Here is a 23,294-nt window from a genome sequence, read left to right as displayed (position 1 = left end):
GCAGTCTACAAATTATTTGTAATTATGTTCTTGCCCCCTGACCTTCCGTTTAAGTAAAATTCGTCCCGCGGCTGAATCTAGTTGATGATTGTTGCTGTAGTCTATTCATGCCTTAAAATACAGACTCACCAAGGAAAGACACTGTTGTTGTTGTTGTTGTTCCTCTCTCATCACTGTTCAGTGAGGAAGGCCAAGATCATGTTATTGTCTAGACTCAGTCCTATGACATAATGAGAAGATCCATGTAATTATGTGCTTACCACCCAAAATGGAGTCGGTTGACAAAAATAAGTACTTGAGAATCCCCCTGCACCTCTTCTGAAGTCAGGCAGGCAGCTTTTCTAGATATAGCAGATGTGACATTAGGTGTATTTAGCCAACAACAGACCCGGGGGCCTCATTTATAAGATGTTTGTACATGTTGAGGTTACTAATTGTACAGTGGAGGTTGGTCCAGGTAGGAAGTGAAGAATGAGCCTCCCTTGTAAATTTGGGGAAATTATAAATATTAAAACATGTTCAAAAATCCTCCTTGTAAATAAAACTATACTAAGTATACTAACGTCACCAAATACAGCTATTTTAATGTATATGCCAACCACAAAACATGTAACGGGTCTTAGAAATTAGGATAATGATAAATAGTAACACATTTTACAAACCTTAGTTGCCCATGGTTGTTTAAAATCACATGACACACTCCAGATGATGTCATCAGTGTCTCTGGATTATGTCATTGGAAACACTTTGGGCTGGATTCAGTTCGTATCGCGGAAGTATCGCAGAAGATCCGGTAAGAATGTAAAGGTAATAACCGATTGAGCCAACATATGCAGCGTTTACCGTGATTGCAGTCTCCACGAAGGCAGGAACATTGCCTTTAAATTTCAGTGATACTTCTGCAATACACTAAGTCATGTAGACAGCGTTTTAAACAGTTGATTGGCAGGATGCTCTGTAATGTTAATGACCCTCCCCATATTCATAATACCTAATTAAGAAAGGGACCCCATCATGACTCCTCTGGCGCAATAATTAGGTACCGCACCGTTTGATCTCCCAGACTGAGGTTTATCCTCTTTAATCGAGGATTAATTACATCTAAAGAGCTGTGATTAACATGCAGCCTACAGTATCTGTCTGGGTCACACCCCGAAAGGTGAGGGGAATGAAAAGAGGCTGGCAGTTTTTTTTGTTGCATTATTTATCCCTTGTGTTTTGGTCAGAGATAGGCGGTGAATAAAAGACGAGTATTTGACTTATGGAATATATCCGACCTAGCTGAATCTAAAATCTCTGAGCCAATATGCTCTCTCTCTCTGTTTCCTTTTATGTTGATGCATTTAAATGTGTTAACCGCGCTAGTGTTGGGGAGCAAAGCAATCTGAATTCGTGTTTCAGTCATCCTTCAACCAAAACGGTTGGTTGGTTGGTTGGTTGGTTGGTTTGCACGAGTAGGGCTGGACAGAATGAGGCAGCAGAATTTCCTTGAGCCCAAAGAAATGATTTGAAGTCAAACATACTTGTGAGATAATTCACCCAAATGATGATATGATTGTTTCCTTACCTTACCTGAACTATCGCTTTAATTCTAAACAAACCAGATTCTATTACTATATTGGAGTCACAGGGTAATACATTAAGCAGACAGTACTTTAAAGTTAGCTAAAATAAGATCTTCCTGCAGATTTCGGCTGTCCATACCCAGACGTCACTAATGTAGCATATCATAATCTAAGAAACACCTGGCATTTGTGTGCTTACCGCTCTGTAATTTGACCAACAGCAACCCCATGCTGTTGGTCCTTCCTATGGCCATTTATGATCAATAAATGTATAGCTAGGTGAATTCATATGATTCCTCATTTTCAGATCTAGGGTTTCTTGTCCTCCCCATTTCTTCCTCCAACGGCTGCCACTAGTAAAGTAGTCAAAATGTTGCACCAACTGATACTAGATAATCTACACAGAGAGTGTAGTACCTAGGCTATGAACCTGCACAATAACAATTTAAAGCTAGAATCCTTAATTGAAACAACAACAACAAGGGATGTGGCTGGAGAAATGTAACCACTCTCAAATTAATTGACAGAGCTATGGATGCAAGGACTGACCATCCATGATATCAAATGTATAGTTTTAACCATGTTTTGAGGTTAGACACTGTTTGTTTACATTTAAGCTGTTTACAAACATTGGAGTAAAATAAGCGTATATTTTGAGTTCTGATGGGGAACGCATTTGAACTAAGCTCATGAGACATTTATACGTTATATTCTTCAAGAATCACTGGGTATATTTCATACATGCTTAAGTTCAAAAATGGATGTAGAAACTAAGGATTAAACCTCAGATGTCATTTGAATCAAATAAATGTTTTATTTGTCACATTTACATTTTAGTCATTTAGCAGACGCTCTTATCCAGAGCGACTTACAGTTAGCGAGTGCATACATTTTTCATACTGGCCCCCTGTGGGAATCGAACCCACAACCCTGGCGTTGCAAGCGCCATGCTCTACCAACTGAGCTACAGTAAACAGTAGGTGCAGACTAACAATGAAATGCTTACTTATGGGCCCTTCCCAACAATGCAGAGAGACAAATATAGAAAATAATAATAACACAAGGAAGAAATACACTAGTAACGATAACTTGGCCATATACACAGGCTACCAGAACGGAGTTCATGTGCAGGGGCACGAGGTAATTGAGGTAGATACTGTGCCTTCAGAAAGTATTCACACCCCTTGACCTTTTCCACATTTTGTTGAGTTACTGCCTGAATTTTAAATGGATTAAATTGAAATGTTGTGTCACTGACCTACACTCAGATGGAATTTTGTTTTTAGAAATAGTTACAAATTCATTAAAAATGAAAAGCTGAAATGTCTTGAGTCAATAAGTATTCAACCCCTTTGTTATGGCAAGCCTAAATAAGTTCAGGAGTAAACATTTGCTTAACAAGTCACATAATATGTTGCATGGACACAATTTGTTTGCAATAATAGTGTTTATCTGTAAGGCCCCTCAGTCGAGCAGTGAATTTCAAACACAGATTCAACCACAAAGTCCAGGGAGGTTTTCCAATGCCTCGCAAAGAAGGGCACCTATTGGTAGATGGGTAAAAAAGAAGAAAGTAGACATTGAATATCCCTTTGAGCATGGTGAAGTTATTAATTACATTTTGGATGGGGTATCAATACGCCCAGTCACTACAAAGGCACAGGCATCCTTCCTAACTCAGTTGGCAGAGAGGAACGAAAACAGTTAAAGGATTTCAACATGAGGCCAATGGTGGCTTTTAAACAGTTACAGAGTTTAATGGCTGTGATAGGAGAAAACTGAGGATGGATCAACAACATTGTAGTTACTCCACAATACTAACCTAAATGACAGAGTGAAAAGAAGGGAGCCTGTACAGAATAAAAATATTACAAATCATGCATCCTGTTTGCAATAAGGCACTAAGGGAGCGGTCAAAATTCACACAATTGTTACCCAGAGGAAAATGGAGGGTCATTTTTAAATTTACATTTCAGAGAGGTACGATTTTCTTCAGATATCCCTCATTATAAATAACCTAAAGTAAAACTTCAAATAAAATGTGCTGAAGAAATTCATTTTATGTCCTGAATACAAAGCGTTATGTTTGGGGCAAATCCAACACAACACATCACTGAGTACCACTCTTCATATTTTAAAGCATGGTGGTGGTTGCATCATGCTATGGGTATGCTTGTCATCGGCAAGGACTAGGGAGTTTTTTTAGGATAAAAAGATACGGAATAGAGCTAAGAACTGGCAAAATCCTAGAGGAAAACCTAGTTCAGTCTGCTTTCCAACAGACACTGGGAGACAAATTCACCTTTCAGCAGGACAATAACCTAAAACACAATGATCAACAACCAACTTGACAGAGATTGAAGAATAAAAAAATGAATAATGTGCAAATATTGTACAATCCAGGTGTCCAAAGCTCTTAAAGACTTACCCAGAAAGACTCACAGCTGTAATCGTTGCCAAAGATGGTTCTAACATGTATTGACTCAGGGGGTTGATTAGTAATGTTATCAAGAGCTAGTGTTTTATTTTTCATACATTTTCCTTCCACTTAGACATTACAGAGTATTTTGTGTATATTGTTGAAAAAGAATGACCCACAAACTCTGGGGGCCCATGCGCCTGTCATCGATGTCCATTTATATTTATTTATTGTCACGACTTCCTCCAAAGCTGCCTCCTCTCCTTGTTCGGGCATGCTTTGGCGTTCGTTGTCACCAGTCTTCTTGCAACTGCCGCTCCTCATCTCATCATTCCATTTGTTTTGTCTTGTTTATTACACACACCTGGTTTCAATTCCCCTCATCAGTACCTGTATAAGTGTTCCCTCTGCCCCCTTGTCTTTTTGTGTGATTGTTTATTGTGGAGGTTAGTTTAGCTCGGTGGAGCTCTTGTATTTTGTATCGCCAGGATATTCACCCGTGTGCCTTGTTGTTTCAAGTGCACTGTATATTTCTGCACTGGAGTGTTTGATGCATTGCTGCGTACCGCTGTGTCAACGGAATAAACCTGTTATTCTGTGATTTACCCTCCTGCGCCTGACACCTTCAAATCACGTCACCACATTTATTAAATACTTTTGACAGTAACCCTCCAAAAAGTCATTTATAAACCTTTTTAATTTCCATATGTACTAGGAAGCTAAGTGTTTTTTTTTTGGGTGTAACATATACGCCGGGAGTCAGAAAGCAGGTACAGAAGGTGAGTTTTAATGCTGACCAGATACAAAAGAACAAACACCAGAAGCGTACTGAACGTGAGAGAAAAAACAATAATACCTAAGGACTGATGACAACAGAAGGCTAAATAAAGGTAATCAGAGAAGTGATGAAGTCCAGGTGTGCCTAATGATGAGGCGCAGGTGTGCGTAATGAAGGTTGCCAGGTGTGCGTAATGGGTTTCCTGGACCGGTGGTTAGTAGACCGGCGAAGTCGAGTGCTGGAGAGGGGGAGCTGAAGTAGACATGACAGTACCCCCCCCTCCCGACGTGCAGATCCAGCCACAGGACGATGCCGGCCAGGAGGATGCCCCCAAGGGCGAGGAGCGGGCCTGTCGGCAAAGATGGAACTCTCGGATGATGTTGGGATCTAGAATGTAATCCACCGGAACCCAACACCGCTCCTCTGGACCATACCCCTCCTAGTCCACCAGGTACTGGAGCCGACCCCCACAACGTTGGGAGTCCAGGAGGGATCTGACGGCATAGGCTGGGCTTCAGTCAATGTCCAGCCTATAGGGGTGTCGTGGGGGACGGCATCAGCCAGGGGACCAGGAACCACCGGCCTGAGGAGGAAAACGTGAAAAGAGGGTAAGATCAGTAGTTAGTGGGGCGCTGTAGTCGGTAAGTTACATCGTTGACCCTCGGGAGGACTTTGAATGGCCCCACAAACCGGGGACTCAGCTTCTGGCAGGGCAGGCAGAGCGGGACGTTCCTGGTGGAGAGCCAGATGCAATCACCAGGATGGAATACGGGTGCCTTACTGCGGTGGTGGTCCGCCTGTTCCTTCTGGTGGCGGACGGCGCGCGTTGGAGCCTCACGTGGACAGTGTCCCAAACCTCCTCTTGTGCACCGGAACCACTCGTCCACCGCAGGGGCTTCGGTCTGGCTCAGGGTCCACGGAGCCAGGGCCGGCTGGTACCCAGGACACACTGGAAGGGAGACAGCCCGGTGGAGGAGTGACGAAGTGAGTTCTGGGCGTACTCCGCCCAGGGAAGGAACCGGGCCCACTCTCCCTGCCGGTCCTGACAATGACTCTTCAGGAATCTCCCCAGCTCCTGGTTGGTCCTCTCTACCTGCCCGTTGGACTGAGGCCGGTACCCGGATGTGAGGCTGACCGTGACACCCAGCTTCTCCATGAAGGCTCGCCATACCCGCGACGTGAATTGGGGACCACGGTCGGAGACGATGTCCTCCGGAAGGCAATAGTGCCAGAAGACCTGCTGGAACAGTGCCTCAGCGACCTGGAGAGCAATAGGGAGACCAGAGAGAGGGTTAAAACAGCAGAATTTTGAGAATCTGTCCACAACAACCATAACAGTGGTGAAACCATCAGACGGGAAGATCAGTAACAAAATCTATGGACAGATGGGACTAAGGCCACTCAGGCATGGGGAGGGGAATGAGTGTCCCTGCTGGAGCGTGCCGGTGGATTGGGTACATATGGAGCAGGAATTGACATAATGGGTGACGTCCTGCGCCAAGGTGGACCACTAGTACTTCTCGGAGAGGGATTGGAAAGTGCGGGTGATACCTAGGTGTCCAGCGGCGAGGGATGTGTGTGCCCAGGTGAACAGCAGATTTCTCACCTCCGTGGGGATGTATATGCATTCTGGAGGGCAAGTAGCAGGAGCGGGTTCCCTCTCCAGAGCCTGGCGGATGTCCACATCTACGTCCCAAAACCAGGGGTCAACTATACGGAAGGACCGATTGATGGGACGGTGGGCACTCACAGGACTCTCAACCGGCGTGGAACCACAGGGTACGGGGAAGCAGGTCCTCCGACATCCTGGTCCCTAGGCAGTGATTGCTCGACCATGAGATGGTGGGGTTGTGGGTGCGGTGGTGATGAAGAAGGGAAGACTTTCCTGGTGCATGGGTCCCACGGTGAGGGTGAGTGGTGCAGTGATGTGCGTAATTAAGCCAGATCCAAATGGACGCATATCTAAGGCTTGGAAAGGAAAAGGAGAGGAGAGGAGAGCGGGTATGAGGTTAAGTTCAGAGAGGAGGCAAGGGCCTGGTCGATAAAGTTCCAAGCGGTACCGGAGTCCACTAGAGCTGTAGAGACAACACTTGAGGGACAGCCAGCCAGTAAAATAGGAACCATAAAGGGTTTGGCGGAAAATTATGATACTGGAATACTCATGCCTACCCTGGGAGATGGAAGGTCATGGGGCCGCCCCTCTGCTCTAGTGGACCCCGGCCACAATAGGTTCAGAGCCCCAGCTGTCTCCGGCAACGGCGCTCTGCTGCAGAGAGGTGTGTGGCCCCTACCTAAATGGGTTCAGGCTCTGCCTCAGGACAGCCAAAGGAGGGAGGCGAGTGGTTACTGAAGGCCCTGTCAGCCTCAGCAGACCAACGGAGCCGGGACGGCCCACCCTTCAACAGAGATGTGATGGGAGCTGCGACCCCGAATAAACCTCTGATAGTAGTTGACAAAGCCAATAAAGCGCTGCACCTCCTTTACCGTTGTTAGAGTCGGCCAATTACGCACGGCTGAAATGCGATCTCCCTCCAACTCCACACCTGAGGTGGTAATGCGGTAACCGATGAAGGAGACAGACTGTTGGAAAAACAGACACTTTTCTGCCTTGGCATAAAGGTAATTTTCCAACAGTCGGGCCAGCACTTTGCGAACCAGGGACACATGCTCGGCGTGCGTAGCGGAATACACCAGAATGTCATCGATGTAGACAACTACACCACGACCAAGCATGTCCCGAAACACCTCGTTCACAAAGGACTGGAAGCCGGATGGAGCATTCATCAAACTGTAAGGTATCACCAGGTATTCATAATGCCCCGTGGTTGTGCTGAATGCTGTCTTCCACTCGTCCCCCTCTTGGACACGCACCAGGTTGTACGCACTCCGGAGATCTAATTTGGTGAAGAAGCGTGCCCCATGCATTGACTCGATCAACGAAGGAATGAGGGGCAGAGGATAACTAAATCATATCGTCCCCTTGTTCAGTGATCGGTAATAAATGCAAGGGCGCAGAACGCCGTCTTTCTTCTTTTAAAAAAATTAACTTGATGAGGCGGGCGAAGTGGAGGGGCGTATAAACCCCTGACGCAGGAACTCGGTGACGTATGTCTCCATAGCCTCCGTTTCAGCCTGTGACAGGGGATACACATGACTCCTGGGAGACACAACGTCTACCCGGAGGTTTATCGTGCAATCCCCCGCCCGATGAGGTGGTAACTTGGTCGCCTGCGTTTTGGAAAACGCGTGCGCCAAATTGAGGTATTCGGGGGGAAATGCGCACGGTGGAGGTACTGTCTGGACTTTCCACCGTGGTTGCACCAACGGAAACATAGAGACACCTACCCTGACACTCTCGCGAACACCCCGTGAGAACCCTCTGCGGCCATGAAAAGGTGGGGTTGTGGAGTGCTAACCAAGGAATACCTAATACAACAGGGAAAGCATGAGACTCAATAATAAAAAAGTGACTTGCTCGCGATGAGTCTCATGGGTAACCATAGTGACTGGTGCTGTAACCTCCCTAACAAACCCGGACCCTAATGGTCGACTGTCAAGTGCTCTGATGGGGAGTGGAATGGATAGGGGAACCAATGAGATGCCTAGACTGTGTGAAAATGACCTGTCCATAAAGTTCCCAGCTGCGCCTGAATCGACTAGCGCCTTACACTGGTGAACTACAATGTAATCAGGACAGTGGATGGGTAGGGTAATGCGCAGCAGAGGGCTCTGAACGAGTGTAGGTGTTCGATACCTGGGGTGATGCGAGAGTGCCCTGCCTGCCGCCTCCAGACCCAAAAGAACGTTGACGACATCGTGCAGTGAAATGTGTTCTCGTGCCACCAGAGTGACACTGGCGCTGTCGTCCTCTGGCCGCCAGCAGGTTGTCCAAGCAGATGGACATGTCCACCAGTTGAGTGAAGGATAACATGGTGTTATCCTTCACTCATCCTCCCGCAGATGGCATCGGAAGTGGTCAATGAGGGCCCGTTCGTTCCACCCGGACCCAGCTGGTAGAGTCCGGAACTCCAGGGCGAAGTCCTGCACGGTCCTCGTCCCCTGCCTCAGAAGGACCAGCCGCTCGCCCGCCTCTCAACCCTCGGGAGGGTGATCGAAGACAGCCCGAAAGAGGTGAGCGAACTCTCCGTAATTGTCCAACGCGGCTCCTCCTTCATTCCAGACCACGTTGGCCCACTCCAGGGCTTTCCCCGAGAGGCAGGAGACGACGGAGGACACCTTCTCCCGCTCCGATGGGGCCAGGCTGATGCTGGAATAGTAGAGCTCCAGTTGGAGGAGGAATCCCTGGCAGCGGGCGGCCGTCCCGTCAAACACCCTCGGTCGGGATAGATGAATCCCTCGGGGTGCTGGAGTGTGGGTGGCCGGATCCGGTTGTTCAGCTGGTCCCGACGTGTTGGGTCCTCTCCTCTCCAGGCGTTGGACGACCTGGAGAACCCGATCCATCGCTTCTCCCAAGCTGGCTAGCATCGTCGAATGCTCCTGGATCCGTGCCATGACTCCAGGCATGCGCTCCTCTCCCGCTGACACTGGAACCAAACAGGCACACGGGGAAAATATACCCCGGCAATACAAAATACACTCAACCGAGCTACACTCTCCTCACGCTAAACAATCACCCACAAGATCAAGGGGGCAGAGGGAACACTTATACACATACTAATGAGGGGATATGAACCAGGTGTGTGTAAAAGACAAAACAAATGGAATGATGAGATGAGGAGCGGCAGTGGCTAGAAGGCCGGTGACGACGAACGCCGAAGCCTGTCCGAACCAGGAGAGGAAGCAGCTTTGGAGGAACTCGTGACAACGGGGGTGGCAGCATCATGCTGTGGGGGTGCTTTGATGCAGGAGGGACTGGTGCACTTCACAATATAGATGGCATCATGAGGAAGGAAAATTATGTGGATATATTGAAGCAACATCTCAAGACATCAGTCAGGAAGTTAAAGCTTGGTCGCAAATGGGTCTTCCAAATGGACAATGACCCCAAGCATACTTCCAAAGTTGTGGAAAATGGCTTAAGGACAACAAAGTCAAGGTATTGGAGTGGCCATCACAAAGCCCTGACCTCAATCCTATAGAAAATGAGTGGGCAGAACTGAAAAAGGAATGGGCCAAAATTCAACCAACTTATTGTGGGAAGCTTGTGGAAGGCTACCCGAAACATTTGACCCAAGTTAAACAATTTAAAGGCTAATTGAGTGTATGTAAACTTCTGACCCACTGGGAATGTGATGAAAGAAATAAAAGCATTCTCTCTACTATTTTTCTGACATTTCACATACTTAAAATAAAGTGTTGATCCTAACTGACCTAAGACAGGGAATTTTTACTAGGATTAAATGTCAGGAATTGTGAAAAACTGAGTTTAAATGGTGTATGTAAACTTCCGACTTCAACTGTATAAACAGTCACTGATGCACTTATTAATGAAGCCGGTGAATGATGTGGTAAACTTGTTCAATGTTATTGGATGAAGTTGTCCTGTATTTTTTTTTATTTCACCTTTATTTAACCAGGTAAGCCAGTTGAGAACAAGTTCTCATTTACAACTGCGACCTGGCCAAGATAAAGCAAAGCAGTGCGATAAAAACAACAACACAGAGTTACATATGGGGTAAAACAAAACATAAAGTCAAAAATACAACAGAAAATAGAAAATATATATACAGTGTGTGCAAATGTAGCAAGTTATGGAGGTAAGGCAATAAATAGGCCATAGTGAAAAATAATTACAATTAGTATTAACACTGGAATGATAGATGTGCAAGAGATGATGTGCAAATGAGCAAAATAAATAACAATATTGGGATGAGGTAGTTGGGTAGGCTAATTTCAGATGGGCTGTGTACAGGTGCAGTAATCGGTAAGGTGCTCTGACAACTGATGTTTAAAGTTAATGAGGGAGATAAGAGTCTCCAGCTTCAGAGATTTTTGCAGTTTGTTCCAGTCATTGGCAGCAGAGAACTGGAAGAAATGGTGGCCAAAGGAGGTGTTGGCTTTGGGGATGACCAGTGAGATATACCTGCTGGAGCGCATACTTACGGGTGGTGTTGCTATGGTGACCAATGAGCTAAGATAAGGCGGGGATTTGCCTAGCAGTGATTTATAGATGGCCTGGAGCCAGCGGGTTTGGCGACTAATATGTAGTGAGGACCAGCCAACAAGAGCTTACAGGTCACAGTGGTGGGTAGTATATGGGGCTTTGGTGACAAAACGGATGGCACTGTGATAGACTACATCCAATTTGCTGAGTAGAGTGTTGGAGGCTATTTTGTAAATGACATCGCCGAAGTCAAGGATTGGTCGGATAGTCAGTTTTACGAGGGCATGTTTGGCAGCATGAGTGAAGGAGGCTTTGTTGCGAAATAGGAAGCCGATTCTGGATTTAACTTTGGATTGGAGATGCTTAATGTGAGTCTGGAAGGAGAGTTTACAGTCTAACCAGACAACTAGGTATTTGTAGTTGTCCACATACTCTAGGTCAGACCCCTCGAGAGTAGTGATTCTAGTTGGGTGGGCGGGTGCCAGCAGTGTTCGATTGAAGAGCATGCATTTAGTTTTACTTGTGTTTAAGAGCAGTTGGAGGCTACGGAAGGAGTGTGGTATGGCATTGAAGCTCATTTGGAGGTTTGTTAACACAGTGTCCAATGAAGGGCCAGATGTACAGTGGGGGAAAAAAGTATTTAGTCAGCCACCAATTGTGCAAGTTCTCCCACTTAAAAAGATGAGAGAGGCCTGTAATTTTCATCATAGGTACACGTCAACTATGACAGACAAATTGAGGAAAAAAATTCCAGAAAATCACATTGTAGGATTTTTTATGAATTTATTTGCAAGTTATGGTGGAAAATAAGTATTTGGTCACCTACAAACAAGCAAGATTTCTGGCTCTCACAGACCTGTAACTTCTTCTTTAAGAGGATCCCCTGTCCTCCACTCGTTACCTGTATTAATGGCACCTGTTTGAACTTGTTATCAGTATAAAAGACACCTGTCCACAACCTCAAACAGTCACACTCCAAACTCCACTATGGCCAAGACCAAAGAGCTGTCAAAGGACACCAGAAACAAAATTGTAGACCTGCACCAGGCTGGGAAGACTGAATCTGCAATAGGTAAGCAGCTTGGTTTGAAGAAATCAACTGTGGGAGCAATTATTAGGAAATGGAAGACATACAAGACCACTGATAATCTCCCTCGATCTGGGGCTCCATGCAAGATCTCACCCCGTGGGGTCAAAATGATCACAAGAACGGTGAGCAAAAATCCCAGAACCACACGGGGGGACCTAGTGAATGACCTGTAGAGAGCTGGGACCAAAGTAACAAAGCCTACCATCAGTAACACACTACGCCGCCAGGGACTCAAATCATGCAGTGCCAGATGTGTCCCCCTGCTTAAGCCAGTACATGTCCAGGCCCGTCTGAAGTTTGCTAGAGTGCATTTGGATGGTCCAGAAGAGGATTGGGAGAATGTCATATGGTCCGATGACTTTTTGGTAAAAACTCAACTCGTCGTGTTTGGAGGACAAAGAATGCTGAGTTGCATTTAAAGAACACCATACCTACTGTGAAGCATGGGAGTGGAAACATCATGCTTTGGGGCTGTTTTTCTGCAAAGGGACCAGGACGACTGATCCGTGTAAAGGAAAGAATGAATGGGGCCATGTATCGTGAGATTTTGAGTGAAAACCTCCTTCCATCAGCAAGGGCATTGAAGATGAAACGTGGCTGGGTCTTTCAGCATGACAATGATCCCAAACACACCGCCCGGGCAACGAAGGAGTGACTTGGTAAGAAGCATTTCAAGGTCCTGGAGTGGCCTAGCCAGTCTCCAGATCTCAACCCCATAGAAAATCTTTGGAGGGAGTTGAAAGTCCGTGTTGCCCAGCGACAGCCCCAAAACATCACTGCTCTAGAGGAGATCTGCATGGAGGAATGGGCCAAAATACCAGCAACAGTGTGTGAAAACCTTGTGAAGACTAACAGAAAACGTTTGACCTGTGTCATTGTCAACAAAGGGTATATAACAAAGTATTGAGAAACTTTTGTTATTGACCAAATACTTATTTTCCACCATAATTTGCAAATAAATTCATTAAAAATCCTACAATGTGATTTTCTGGATATTTTTTTCTCATTTTGTCTGTCATAGTTGACATGTACCTATGATGAAAATTACAGGCCTCTCTCATCTTTTTAAGTGGGAGAACTTGCACAATTGGTGGCTGACTAAATACTTTTTTTCCCCACTGTATACAAAATGGTGTCGCCTGCGTAGAGGTGGATCTGAGAATCACCAGCAGCAAGAGCGACATCATTGATATACACAGAGAAAAGAGTCAGCCCAAGAATTGAACCCTGTGGCACCCCCATAGAGACTGCCATAGGTCCAGACAACAGGCCCTCCGATTTGACACATTGAACTCTATCTGAGAAGTAGTTGGAGAACCAGGCGAGGCAGTCATTTGAGAAACCAAGGCTATTTAGTCTGCCTATAAGAATGCGGTGGTTGACAGAGTCGAAAGCCTTGGCCAGGTCGAGGAAGACGGCTGCACAGTACTGTCTATTATCGATCGTGGTTATAATATCGTTTAGAACCTTGAGCGTGGCTGAGGTGCACCCATGACCAGCTCGGAAACCGGATTGCATAGCGGAGAAGGTACGGTGTGATTCGAAATGGTCGGTAATCTGTTTGTTAACTTGGCTTTCAAAAACGTTCGAAAGGCAGGGCAGGATGGATATAGGTCTGTAACAGTTTGGATATAGAGTGTCACCCCCTTTGAAGAGGGGGATGACCGCGGCAGCTTCCCACTCTCTGGGGATCTCAGACGTTACGAAAGAGCAGGCTAGTAATAGGGGTTGCAACAATTTCGGCGGCTAATTATAGAAAGAAAGGGTCCAGATTGTCTAGCCCAGATGATTTGTAGGGGTCCAGATTTTGCAGCTCTTTCAGAACATCAGCTGTCTGAATTTGTGTGAAGGAGAAGCGGGGTGGGGGGCATGGGCAAGTTGCAGCGGAGGGTGCAGAGCTGGTGACCAGGGTAGTGGTAGCCAGGTGGAAAGCATGGCCAGCCGTAGCAAAATGCTTGTTTAAATTCTCGATTATTGTAGATTTATCAGTGGTTATAGTGTTTCCTAGCCTCAGTGCAGTGGGCAGCTGGGAGGAGGTGCTCTTATTCTCCATGGACTTTACAGTGTCCCAAAACTTTTTGGAGTTAGTGCTACAGGATGCAAATTTCTGTTTGAAAAAGCTAGCCTTTGCTTTCCTAACTGCTTGTGTATATTGGTTCTTAACTTCCCTGAAAAGTTGCATATCTCGGGGGCTATTTGATGCTAATGCAGTACGCCACAGGATGTTTTTGTGCTGGTCAAGGGCAGTCAAGTCTGAGGAGAACCAGGGGCTATATCTGTTCTTGGTTCTGAATTTTTTGAATGGGCCATGCTTATTTAAGATTGAGAGGAAAGCACTTTTAAAGAACATCCAGGCATCCTCTACTGACGGAATGAGATCGATATCCATCCAGGATACCTGGGCCAGGTCAATTAGGAAGGCCTGCTCGCTAAAGTGTTTTAGGGAGTGTTTGACAGTGATGAGGGGTGGTCGTTTGACCGCGGACCCGTTACGGACACAGGCAATAAGGCAGTGATCGCTGAGATCCTGGTTGAAAACAGCGGAGGTGTATTTAGAGGGTAAGTTAGTCAGGATGATATCTATAAGGGTGCCCATGTTTACGGATTTAGGGTTGTACCTGGTAGGTTCCTTGATAATTTGTGTGAGATTGAGGGCATCTAGTTTGGATTGTAGGATGGCCAGGGTGTTAAGCATATCCCAGTTTAGGTCACCAAGCAGTACGAACTCTGAGGATAGATGGGGGGCAACCAAATCACATATGGTGTCCAGGGCACAGCTGGGGGCTGAGGGGGGTCTGTAACAAGCGGCAACAGTGAGAGACATATTTATGGAAAGGTGGATTTTTAGCTTAGCTTTTTTAGCTGGAGCTTAGCTTCCGTTTCATCAGACCACTTATGTATTAAGCGCATCACTGATACTTCCTGTTAGAGTTTTTGCTTGTAAGCAGTTATGGTCAGAATTGCCAAAGGGAGGGATAGAGCCTTGTATGCATTTCTGTGTGTGGAGTAAAGGTGATCTAGAGTTTTGTTGGTTCTAGTTGCACAGGTGACATGCTGGTAAAAATGAGGTAAAACGGATTTCAGTTTCCCTGCATTAAAATCACCTGCCACAAGAAGTGCTTATGGCTCTATACGGATTGTTGAGTCCAGTCTTAGTGCCAGCATCGGTTTGTGGTGGTAAATAGAGAGCTACGAAAAATATAAATAGTATGGTCTGCAGCTTATTATGAGGTATTCTAACTCAAGCGAGCAAAAACTCAAGACTTCCTTAACATTAGAGATTGCACACCAGCTGGTCTTAACAAAGATAAACACCCCTCCCCCTCTCAGCTTACCCGAGACTGCCGTCCGACATTGACGATGCATGGAAAAGCCAGCAAGGTGTATATTATCCATGTCATTGTTCAGCCACGACTCCGAAACATAGGATATTACAGTTCTTAAAAAAAACTAAGAATACAACCTCTTTATGCTTTTTCAGATCATTAGCAATGTGATTTATTCTTTATGTAGTGTTCCAGCTTGCTTTTCTATAAGGCAGAAAGAAAGAAAAGCTTGCAGCTGTCTCTGACCTATTTTCTGGTGTGCAATGGCTTTGGTGGGAAAGCAGGTTTCTTGCAAACGCTTTATCTTTGTAGAACCCGCCTTGGAGCGATAGCTACTTAATGGAGGGTTACCATGTGGTGAATTCACACGTGATCACCCATTAGATGGCAGCTAGCTCCACCACGGATCAAACCCTCATGCACTGGCTCTATGAGCTGGCTAAATATACAATGTCTTCGGAAAGTATTCAGACCACTTGACTTTTTCCACATTTTGTTACGTTACAGCCTTATTAAAAAATTGATTACATTTTATAAAAATCCTCCGGAATCTACACACAATACCCCATAATGACAAAGCGAAAACAGCTTTTTTGAAATGTTTGCAAATTTATTAAACATAAAACACAGAAATACCTTATTTACATAAGTACTCAGACCCTTTGCTATGAGACACAAAATTGAGCTCAGATGTAACCTGTTTCCATTGATCATCCTTGAGATGTTTCTGCAACTTGATTGGACTCCACCTGTGGTAAATTAAATTGATTGGACACGATTTGGAAAGGCGCACACACCTGTCTATATAAGGTCCCACAGTAAACAGTTCATGTCAGAGCAAAAACCAAGCCATGAGGTTGAAGGAATTGTCTGTAGAGCTCCGAGACAGGATTGTGTCGAGGCACAGATCTGGGGAAAGGTACCAAAAAATGTCTACAGCATTGAAGGTCCCCAAGAACACAGTGGTCTCCATCATTCTTAAATGGAAGAAGTTTGGAACCACCAAGACTCTTCCTAGAGCTGCCAGCCCGGCCAAACTGAGCAATCGGGGGAGAACGGCCTTGGTCAGGGAGGTGACCAAGAACCCAATGGTCACTCTGACAGAGCTCTAGAGTTCCTCTGTGGAGATGGGAGAACCTTCCAGAAGGACAACCATCTCTGCAGCATTCCACCAGTCAGGCCTTTATGGTAGAGTGGCCAGACGGAAGCCACTCCTCAGTAAAAGGCACATAACAGTCTGCTTGGAGTTTGACAAAAGGCATCTAAAGACTCTCAGACCATGAGAAACAAGATTCTCTGGTCTGATGAAACCAAGATTGAACTCTTTGGCCTGAATGCCAAGAGTCACGTCAGGAGGAAACCTGGCACCATCCCTACGGTGAATCATGGTGGTGGCAGCATCATGCTGTGGGGATATTTTTCAGCGGCAGGGACTGGTCGACTAGTCAGGACCGAGGCAAAGATGAACGGAGCAAAGTACAGCGAGATCCTTGATGAATACCTGCTCCAGAGCACTCAGGACCTCAGACTTGAGCGAAGGTTCACCTTCCAACAGGACAATGACCCTAAGCACACAGCCAAGACAACGCAGGAGTGGCTTCGGGACAAGTCTCTGAATGTCCTTGAGTGGCCCAGCCAGAGCCAGGACTTGAACCCGATCAAACATCTCTGGAGAGACCTGAAAATAGCTGTGCATCAATGCTCCCATTCCAACCTGACAGAGCTTGAGAGGATCTGCAGAGAAGAATGGGAGAAACTCCCCAAATACAGGTATGCCAAGCTTGTAGCGTCATACCCATGAAGACTTGATGCTGTAATCGCTGCCAAAGGTGCTTCAACAAAGTACTGTATAAAGGGTCTGAATACTTACAGTACCAGTCAAACGTTTGGACACTGTCTGTTCCTCAGTTGTGATCCCTGTGTCAGCATTAATGTCGTTATGTTTCCCCTGTCTAGATACTGTCTGTGTTATATTTCATGTCTGTATATATTAAATGTTCACTCCCTGTACTTGCTTCTCATCTCCCAGCGTCTATCCTCACAGAATGCTGACACCAAATTTGGATGCATCAGGGAGTTATTTTTTTATTTTTTTGTTGGTTTGTGACGTCTGGTCCGGGTGCCGCGGCCGAGGGAACTGGGGATGGCTCAGCTGGCTCGCCAGGCTTCCAATGCCTCGCTAGCTGGAGAGGTTTCCTGCCTCGGTTGGCTCGGCAGGTTCCCACGCCTCAGCCGGCTCGTCAGGCTCCCACGCCTTGGCTGGTCCGTCAGGCTCAACAGGTTCCCACGCCTTGGCTGGTCCGTCAGGCTCAACAGGTTCCCGCGCCTCGGCCAGCGGCGTCCCTAGAGGTGGGGGTACTGTCACACCTGCTCCTGCTCCCCCTCCCGGGCGCTAGAGGGCACCAGGCTGCCCATCATTACTCACACCTGTCACTATCGTTACGCGCATCTGCGCTTCATTGGACTCACCTGGACTTCATCACTGTTTAAATTACCTCCCCTATATCTGTCTGTTCCTCAATTGTGATCCCTGTGTCAGCATTCATGTCGTTATGTTTCCCCTGTCCAGACGCTTTCTGTGTTATTTTTCATGTCTGTATATATTAAATGTTCACTCTCTGTACTTGCTTCTCGTCTCCCAGCATCTGTCCTCACAATTGTGTGTAGATAGATGAGGGGAAAAAACGATTTAATCAATTTTAGAACAAGGCTGTAACGTAACAAAATGTGGAAAAAGTCAAGGGGTCTGAATACTTTCTGAAGGCACTGTAACCTGTTTGAAAAGTGGAGGATCGCTGTCACCAATTCTTTAAGTTCAACGTTTTATACTGAAGCCATTGTTCAGAAATCCATCCAGAAATAACACCTGGTATTTACCGTAAAGGCACAATGTCGAAAATGTCCTGCTGTTAAGGTAATCTCAATTAATGATAAAAAGGCTGCCTATTGATTCTTGAAGAATATAACTAATACATGCTACATGAGCTTAGTATAACTGTGTTACCCTTTCTTAACCCAAAATGTGTGTTGCAGGTAATGACGTGGCTCAGGTTTGACCCCGGAGATGCCGAAGAGACGAGACATTCTGGCCATTGTGTTGATCGTGTTGCCTTGGACGCTACTTATCACTGTTTGGCATCAGAGTGCCATCGCCCCTCTGCTAGCTGCTCGAAAGGGTAAAAGTCGTTCCTCAATTTCCCTATGTAGGGGGTTTTATGGTTAGTCTCTTGAGTAGAGGAACACGTTTGATTTACTTATATCTTTGCTTATTCTGGGATGCTCCATTTAATATAGTACACTTAAAAGACATGATTAAAAAGAACAACGTCTACACATGATTTCCCACCTTAATTTTTGGCATTTTCCCACCACTTATCTTTTTATCAGAATATGCTGCATTTTCTATTGCAAAACTTTTAACACAATGGAAAAAGGTTTTTGTTCATAATGAGCTGAACATTTCATCAGTGTCTGAAAGAAATGTTATTAATGTCATTTTGCTATCAATTTGAGCACTATCAGTAGAAAATTGATTGTCCACATAATTTATTAATTTCTCTAATCGGATTCAAACCTTTAACTGACTCATATCAGTCTGACATCTAACTAATTACTTTATAAGTTAGTGATGAGTATATTATGTTTATCACAAGGAGATTACATGTCTAACAAAAGAGTATGGAGTTAGATTTCAGAACAACACATTCATTAAACCTTTTGACTGAAATCTAACTCCATAACAGACGAAGAAGACTATTTGCACGATTAGATGTCTCCTCTCTCTCTACGAAGGCCATCTCTATGGAAACGTGCAGTTCCTATACAGTCTATAAACGTTTATTATACCAAAAACAGTTCAGATTTTTGCCCCATCGTAGATGACAGACATGAGAGTCGGCGAGACTCCCAGAACACCTTCACCCTCAAGGAGCCCTGCTCCTCGGAGAACAACAAGGACATTGTGAAGGTGTTGCGCACCGAGTACATCTACAGCCGCCAACCGCTCTGGTCTAATGTCCTCCCCACCCTCCACGTCGTCACCCCAACCTACAGCCGGCCGGTCCAGAAGGCAGAGCTGACCCGTCTGGCCAACACCTTCCTCCACGTGCCCAACCTGCACTGGATCCTGGTTGAGGACTCTCAGCGACGAACCCCGCTAGTCACCAGGCTCCTCCAGGAAACAGGCCTGAACTACACCCACCTTAACGTGGAGACACCCAGGAACTATAAGCTGCGTGGGGACATGACGGACCCCAGGATACCCCGTGGAACCATGCAGAGGAACCTGGCCCTGCGCTGGCTCAGAGAGACCTTCAGCCCCAACAACAGCAACAGCCAGCCGGGTATCGTCTACTTTGCAGACGATGACAACACCTATAGTCTGGACCTGTTTGAGGAGGTGAGTGGAACAGGGAAAGATGTTGTGCAGTACAGAATTGTTTCCTCTTTTGCTACCAAAATAGGCAACAATTTTGGTTTCAGTGCGCACTAGTATAATTAAATAAAGAGCATTGCTCCTTACAATATGCCACTAGGCAAATGCACAGCCTCAACACATAGGCATCACTTGACACCTGCCCTAAACAAAGTTTATAAACATGAATTCCAATATTTGAACATGATACAAATTAAAATAGCTATTTCCTCACAAAAATGTATATATTATATTGGAAATGTATACTTATTGATCACATAGTAATCCTTCTCCATCCATAGAATGACATAGAACACTTATATAGGATCTCTATGGGCTCTACCCTCTCTCTCCTTCCTCTTGTCTAGATGCGTTCAACGAGGAAGGTGTCTGTGTGGCCTGTAGCCTTTGTGGGCGGCCTGCGCTACGAGTCCCCTAAAGTCAACACCATGGGCAAGGTTTACGGCTGGAAGACTGTGTTTGACCCCAACCGCCCCTTTGCCATAGACATGGCTGGGTTTGCGGTGAACCTCCGCCTCATTCTCTTTAAGCCTCAGGCCTACTTCAAGCTGCGGGGCGTCAAGGGAGGATACCAGGAGAGCAGCTTACTGCGGGAGCTGGTCACCCTCAGCGACCTGGAGCCCAAGGCTGCTAATTGCACTAAGGTGAGGAACTAAGAGTTGTCCTGTGTGGCTCAGTTGATAGAGCATGTTGCTTGCAATGCTAGGGTTGTGGGTTTGATTCCCACTGGGTCAGGCTGGTCTCATAGATGTAACATAGTAAATGAAAATCCGGGACACTCAAATTAATATGATATGTTACGTTTAATATGGTTACATTAAGACAGAATGTTACTTAAGGCAAAAATGAAAGGAGGGTGGTTGGTCGCGGTGGATGGGTAGCCATATAATGCAAATGTCTAACAACCCAAAGGTTGCATGTTCGAAACTCCTCACGGCAACTTTAGCAACTACTTACAAATGTTTTGCTTCTTTGCAACTACTTAGCATGTCAGCTAACCCTAACCCTAACCCTAACCTTAACCCTTTACCCTAACTCCTAACCCTAACCCTAACCTTAACCACTAAGCCTAACCCCTCGCTAACTTTAAAGTGGTATAAAAATGCTTTCAACAGTAAATTTTCCACCCTTTTTACTTGAACCCCCCCCCCCCCCAAACAGGTACTTGTATGGCATACTAGGACAGAGAAGCCTGTCCTGGTGAACGAGGGAAAGAAAGGATTTACGGACTCCAACGTGGAGATATGAAACTTATTTTTGAGCACAGGTAATAAGAGAGCTATAAAGTTACTGGGTCTGGGATGAATTAATATTGCAAAATTCCAGTACCTTTCCCAAAGTTCCCAGATTTTACAGATGTTACCGGAATTTTGCAACCCTATGTCTGAGGGCCAACCTGCCTTTCTGAGCCCCTGTGAGCTTATTATTATTATTATTAAAGGTTTTGATATTGTATTATTATTCACAGTTTAAAGCTTTGCCGAATCTGTCTGAATTTGTATAACAGGGATGTTATGATTTCATCTCATAACTTGACAGAAAATCCACACAAAAAAGCTAGTTTTATTAATGTGGTTTTATGTCTTTGGTTTCTAGAACACCTCTTCTCATTTGCCTAAACTATTATCTCTGTGTTTAGTAGTAATGATGATTAAATAATTATTCTTGATTATGTATTTTCTTTGCACATCTCCTAAGCCCATATACCATTGTGTTATTACAGGTTATATATGGCTGGGATTCCAAACGGACTGACAAAAGACAAGCTGGCAGGATCAGGGTGAAATATATATGTACTGTAATAGTACTGTAAAGGGAGTCAGACAGCCACCTTGTCTACTACAAGCAGCACACAGCCACGTATCAATACAGGCATAGAATATCAAAGCACAGATTCATAGAGGATGGTGATACTGTATCTAGCTAAGCGCTTTACTGATGCATCAATGGAAGTTGCCCACATGGAGCTCGCCAGTCTCCAGAGTGCAACTTAGACAAAAGACTGTCGGCGGTTCAGACAACAGGATGGCTTCATACAGTGGTCAATAGGAAGCGTCCTTAACCCAGCTGACACAAACCAACCGTCCAATCAACATGATCGTAACCAGGCACTGGACCAAACTGAATCAATCAGTGGCCCCGAATGGCTTTTGTTTGTTGGTGATTAGGCTCCTTTTGTTGTGGAGTGGACTGTTCTTGGGGTGCAGAACAGAGCTGGATAAAGGGGTCCTTGTCTGACTGAAGTTAGCATTGACTGACAGACTAATCTGGAGAGGACATGAACCCTTCCCACGTCCCAATGTAAAACACTGAGCTATTCAGACAGCTCTGCTCCCTCAAACCTATCACTAATTAGAACACGTCTCACACACATACACAGATACGCCTGCACACAAACACATGCACACACACACACACGCACACGCACACACAGAGTAATCAGAGTAGGAATGATGATTTAGCATAACACCCATACTGTAATGCCAGCTTTTGTTAGTTGCTTGTTTTTGTTCATGTTTTCCTGATCATATAACACTACTGATTTATATCAGCACTTTAAAATCAGGATTTATTGTCAATCAGTTTTTCTCAATCAGAGACAAGTATTTTTTTGGAAGAATCGATTTTCAAAGCAGAGTTCACAAGACACAGAACTCAGTGGCCTTTTGCAAAACAGTAAATGCGTTTTCAAAATGTAGTTGCCTTCTCAAAATATAAATACATTAATCAAAACTAAATTGTACAGTCAAAATTGCAAATAAATTCATAAAAAGAACACGACTCCCTGCAAAAAGATTAATACAACCATACTCATCTCGAGTCCAAGTAGACAAAAGAGAAAACAAATCCCAGTACATCAATACATTTTCTTTGCAGTTACTAAATCATGATGATCAAATTATGGGCAATTACTCTCCTTTTATGCATATTTCACCAAACAATTTCATATATATCAAATCAAATATTTCTGATAAGAAATAAAATAAGCACATTGTGTGCAGGATTCATCGGTATCATCACAATCCAATTCCATTCCATAATCAATACATAGGCTGGTTTGCTCATAGTTTTGTGGACTCAAAGCAAAGCTCTATAATGGAAGGTCATAATGTTGGAGAGAATTACTTAGGAGTAACCCAACATCATTATCTGCATGTCTGCAATATTGTAAAAAATTTGACTGTCCCAATTGCCTAGATCTTTCCCTACAGTATGTGTACATGGTATGAATTTTGAATTTTGTGCAGTAGTATTTACTGATTGCCAGAAACAGTGAACACAATTGCACACATTTCTCTTCTGAGGAATACAATGTGTTAGTATTCTGTGAACAAAACACTTAACAGTGAATTTTGTATTCACTGATGGCATTTGTACTTAAAGTTTTGTAAAAGGTGGTCTAAGATTTCCCAGAAGATACCGACCCTACCATTATTCTTGTTTACACTGAGCTGCACTGGGATGTGAACGCAATCATCATTACATTAAGACACTGTGGAGCCAGCGCAAGATATGGGTTGGAAAACGTACTTCAGTGCAGGGATGGGATATGCCACTGTACTCCAAATTGTACCACTATAATGGTAGGGTCAGTATCTCCTGGAAAGTCTAAGATA

At 45.0% G+C, this 23,294-nt stretch overlaps 1 protein-coding gene across 1 annotated transcript; it reads left to right on the top strand.

Moving 5' to 3' along the window:
- The first annotated feature begins 18,281 nt into the window (after window positions 1-18,281).
- LOC311135888 (galactosylgalactosylxylosylprotein 3-beta-glucuronosyltransferase 1-like) lies at window positions 18,282-20,944 on the top strand. Its single transcript, XM_084169911.1, has 4 exons — window positions 18,282-18,460; window positions 19,121-19,641; window positions 20,025-20,321; window positions 20,839-20,944. Exons 1-4 carry the CDS (start codon window positions 18,307-18,309, stop codon window positions 20,923-20,925), a joined length of 1,059 nt encoding a protein of 352 aa, XP_084026037.1. The 5' UTR covers window positions 18,282-18,306; the 3' UTR covers window positions 20,926-20,944.
- The last annotated feature ends 2,350 nt before the right edge of the window (window positions 20,945-23,294 follow it).

The sequence above is a fragment of the Coregonus lavaretus genome (assembly GCF_964263955.1).
Source record: "Coregonus lavaretus genome assembly, chromosome: 10".
Classification (NCBI taxonomy): domain Eukaryota; kingdom Metazoa; phylum Chordata; class Actinopteri; order Salmoniformes; family Salmonidae; genus Coregonus; species Coregonus lavaretus.
The sequence above is the reverse complement of the archived record's forward strand: the minus strand, read 5'-3'. Positions and strand labels throughout refer to the sequence as shown.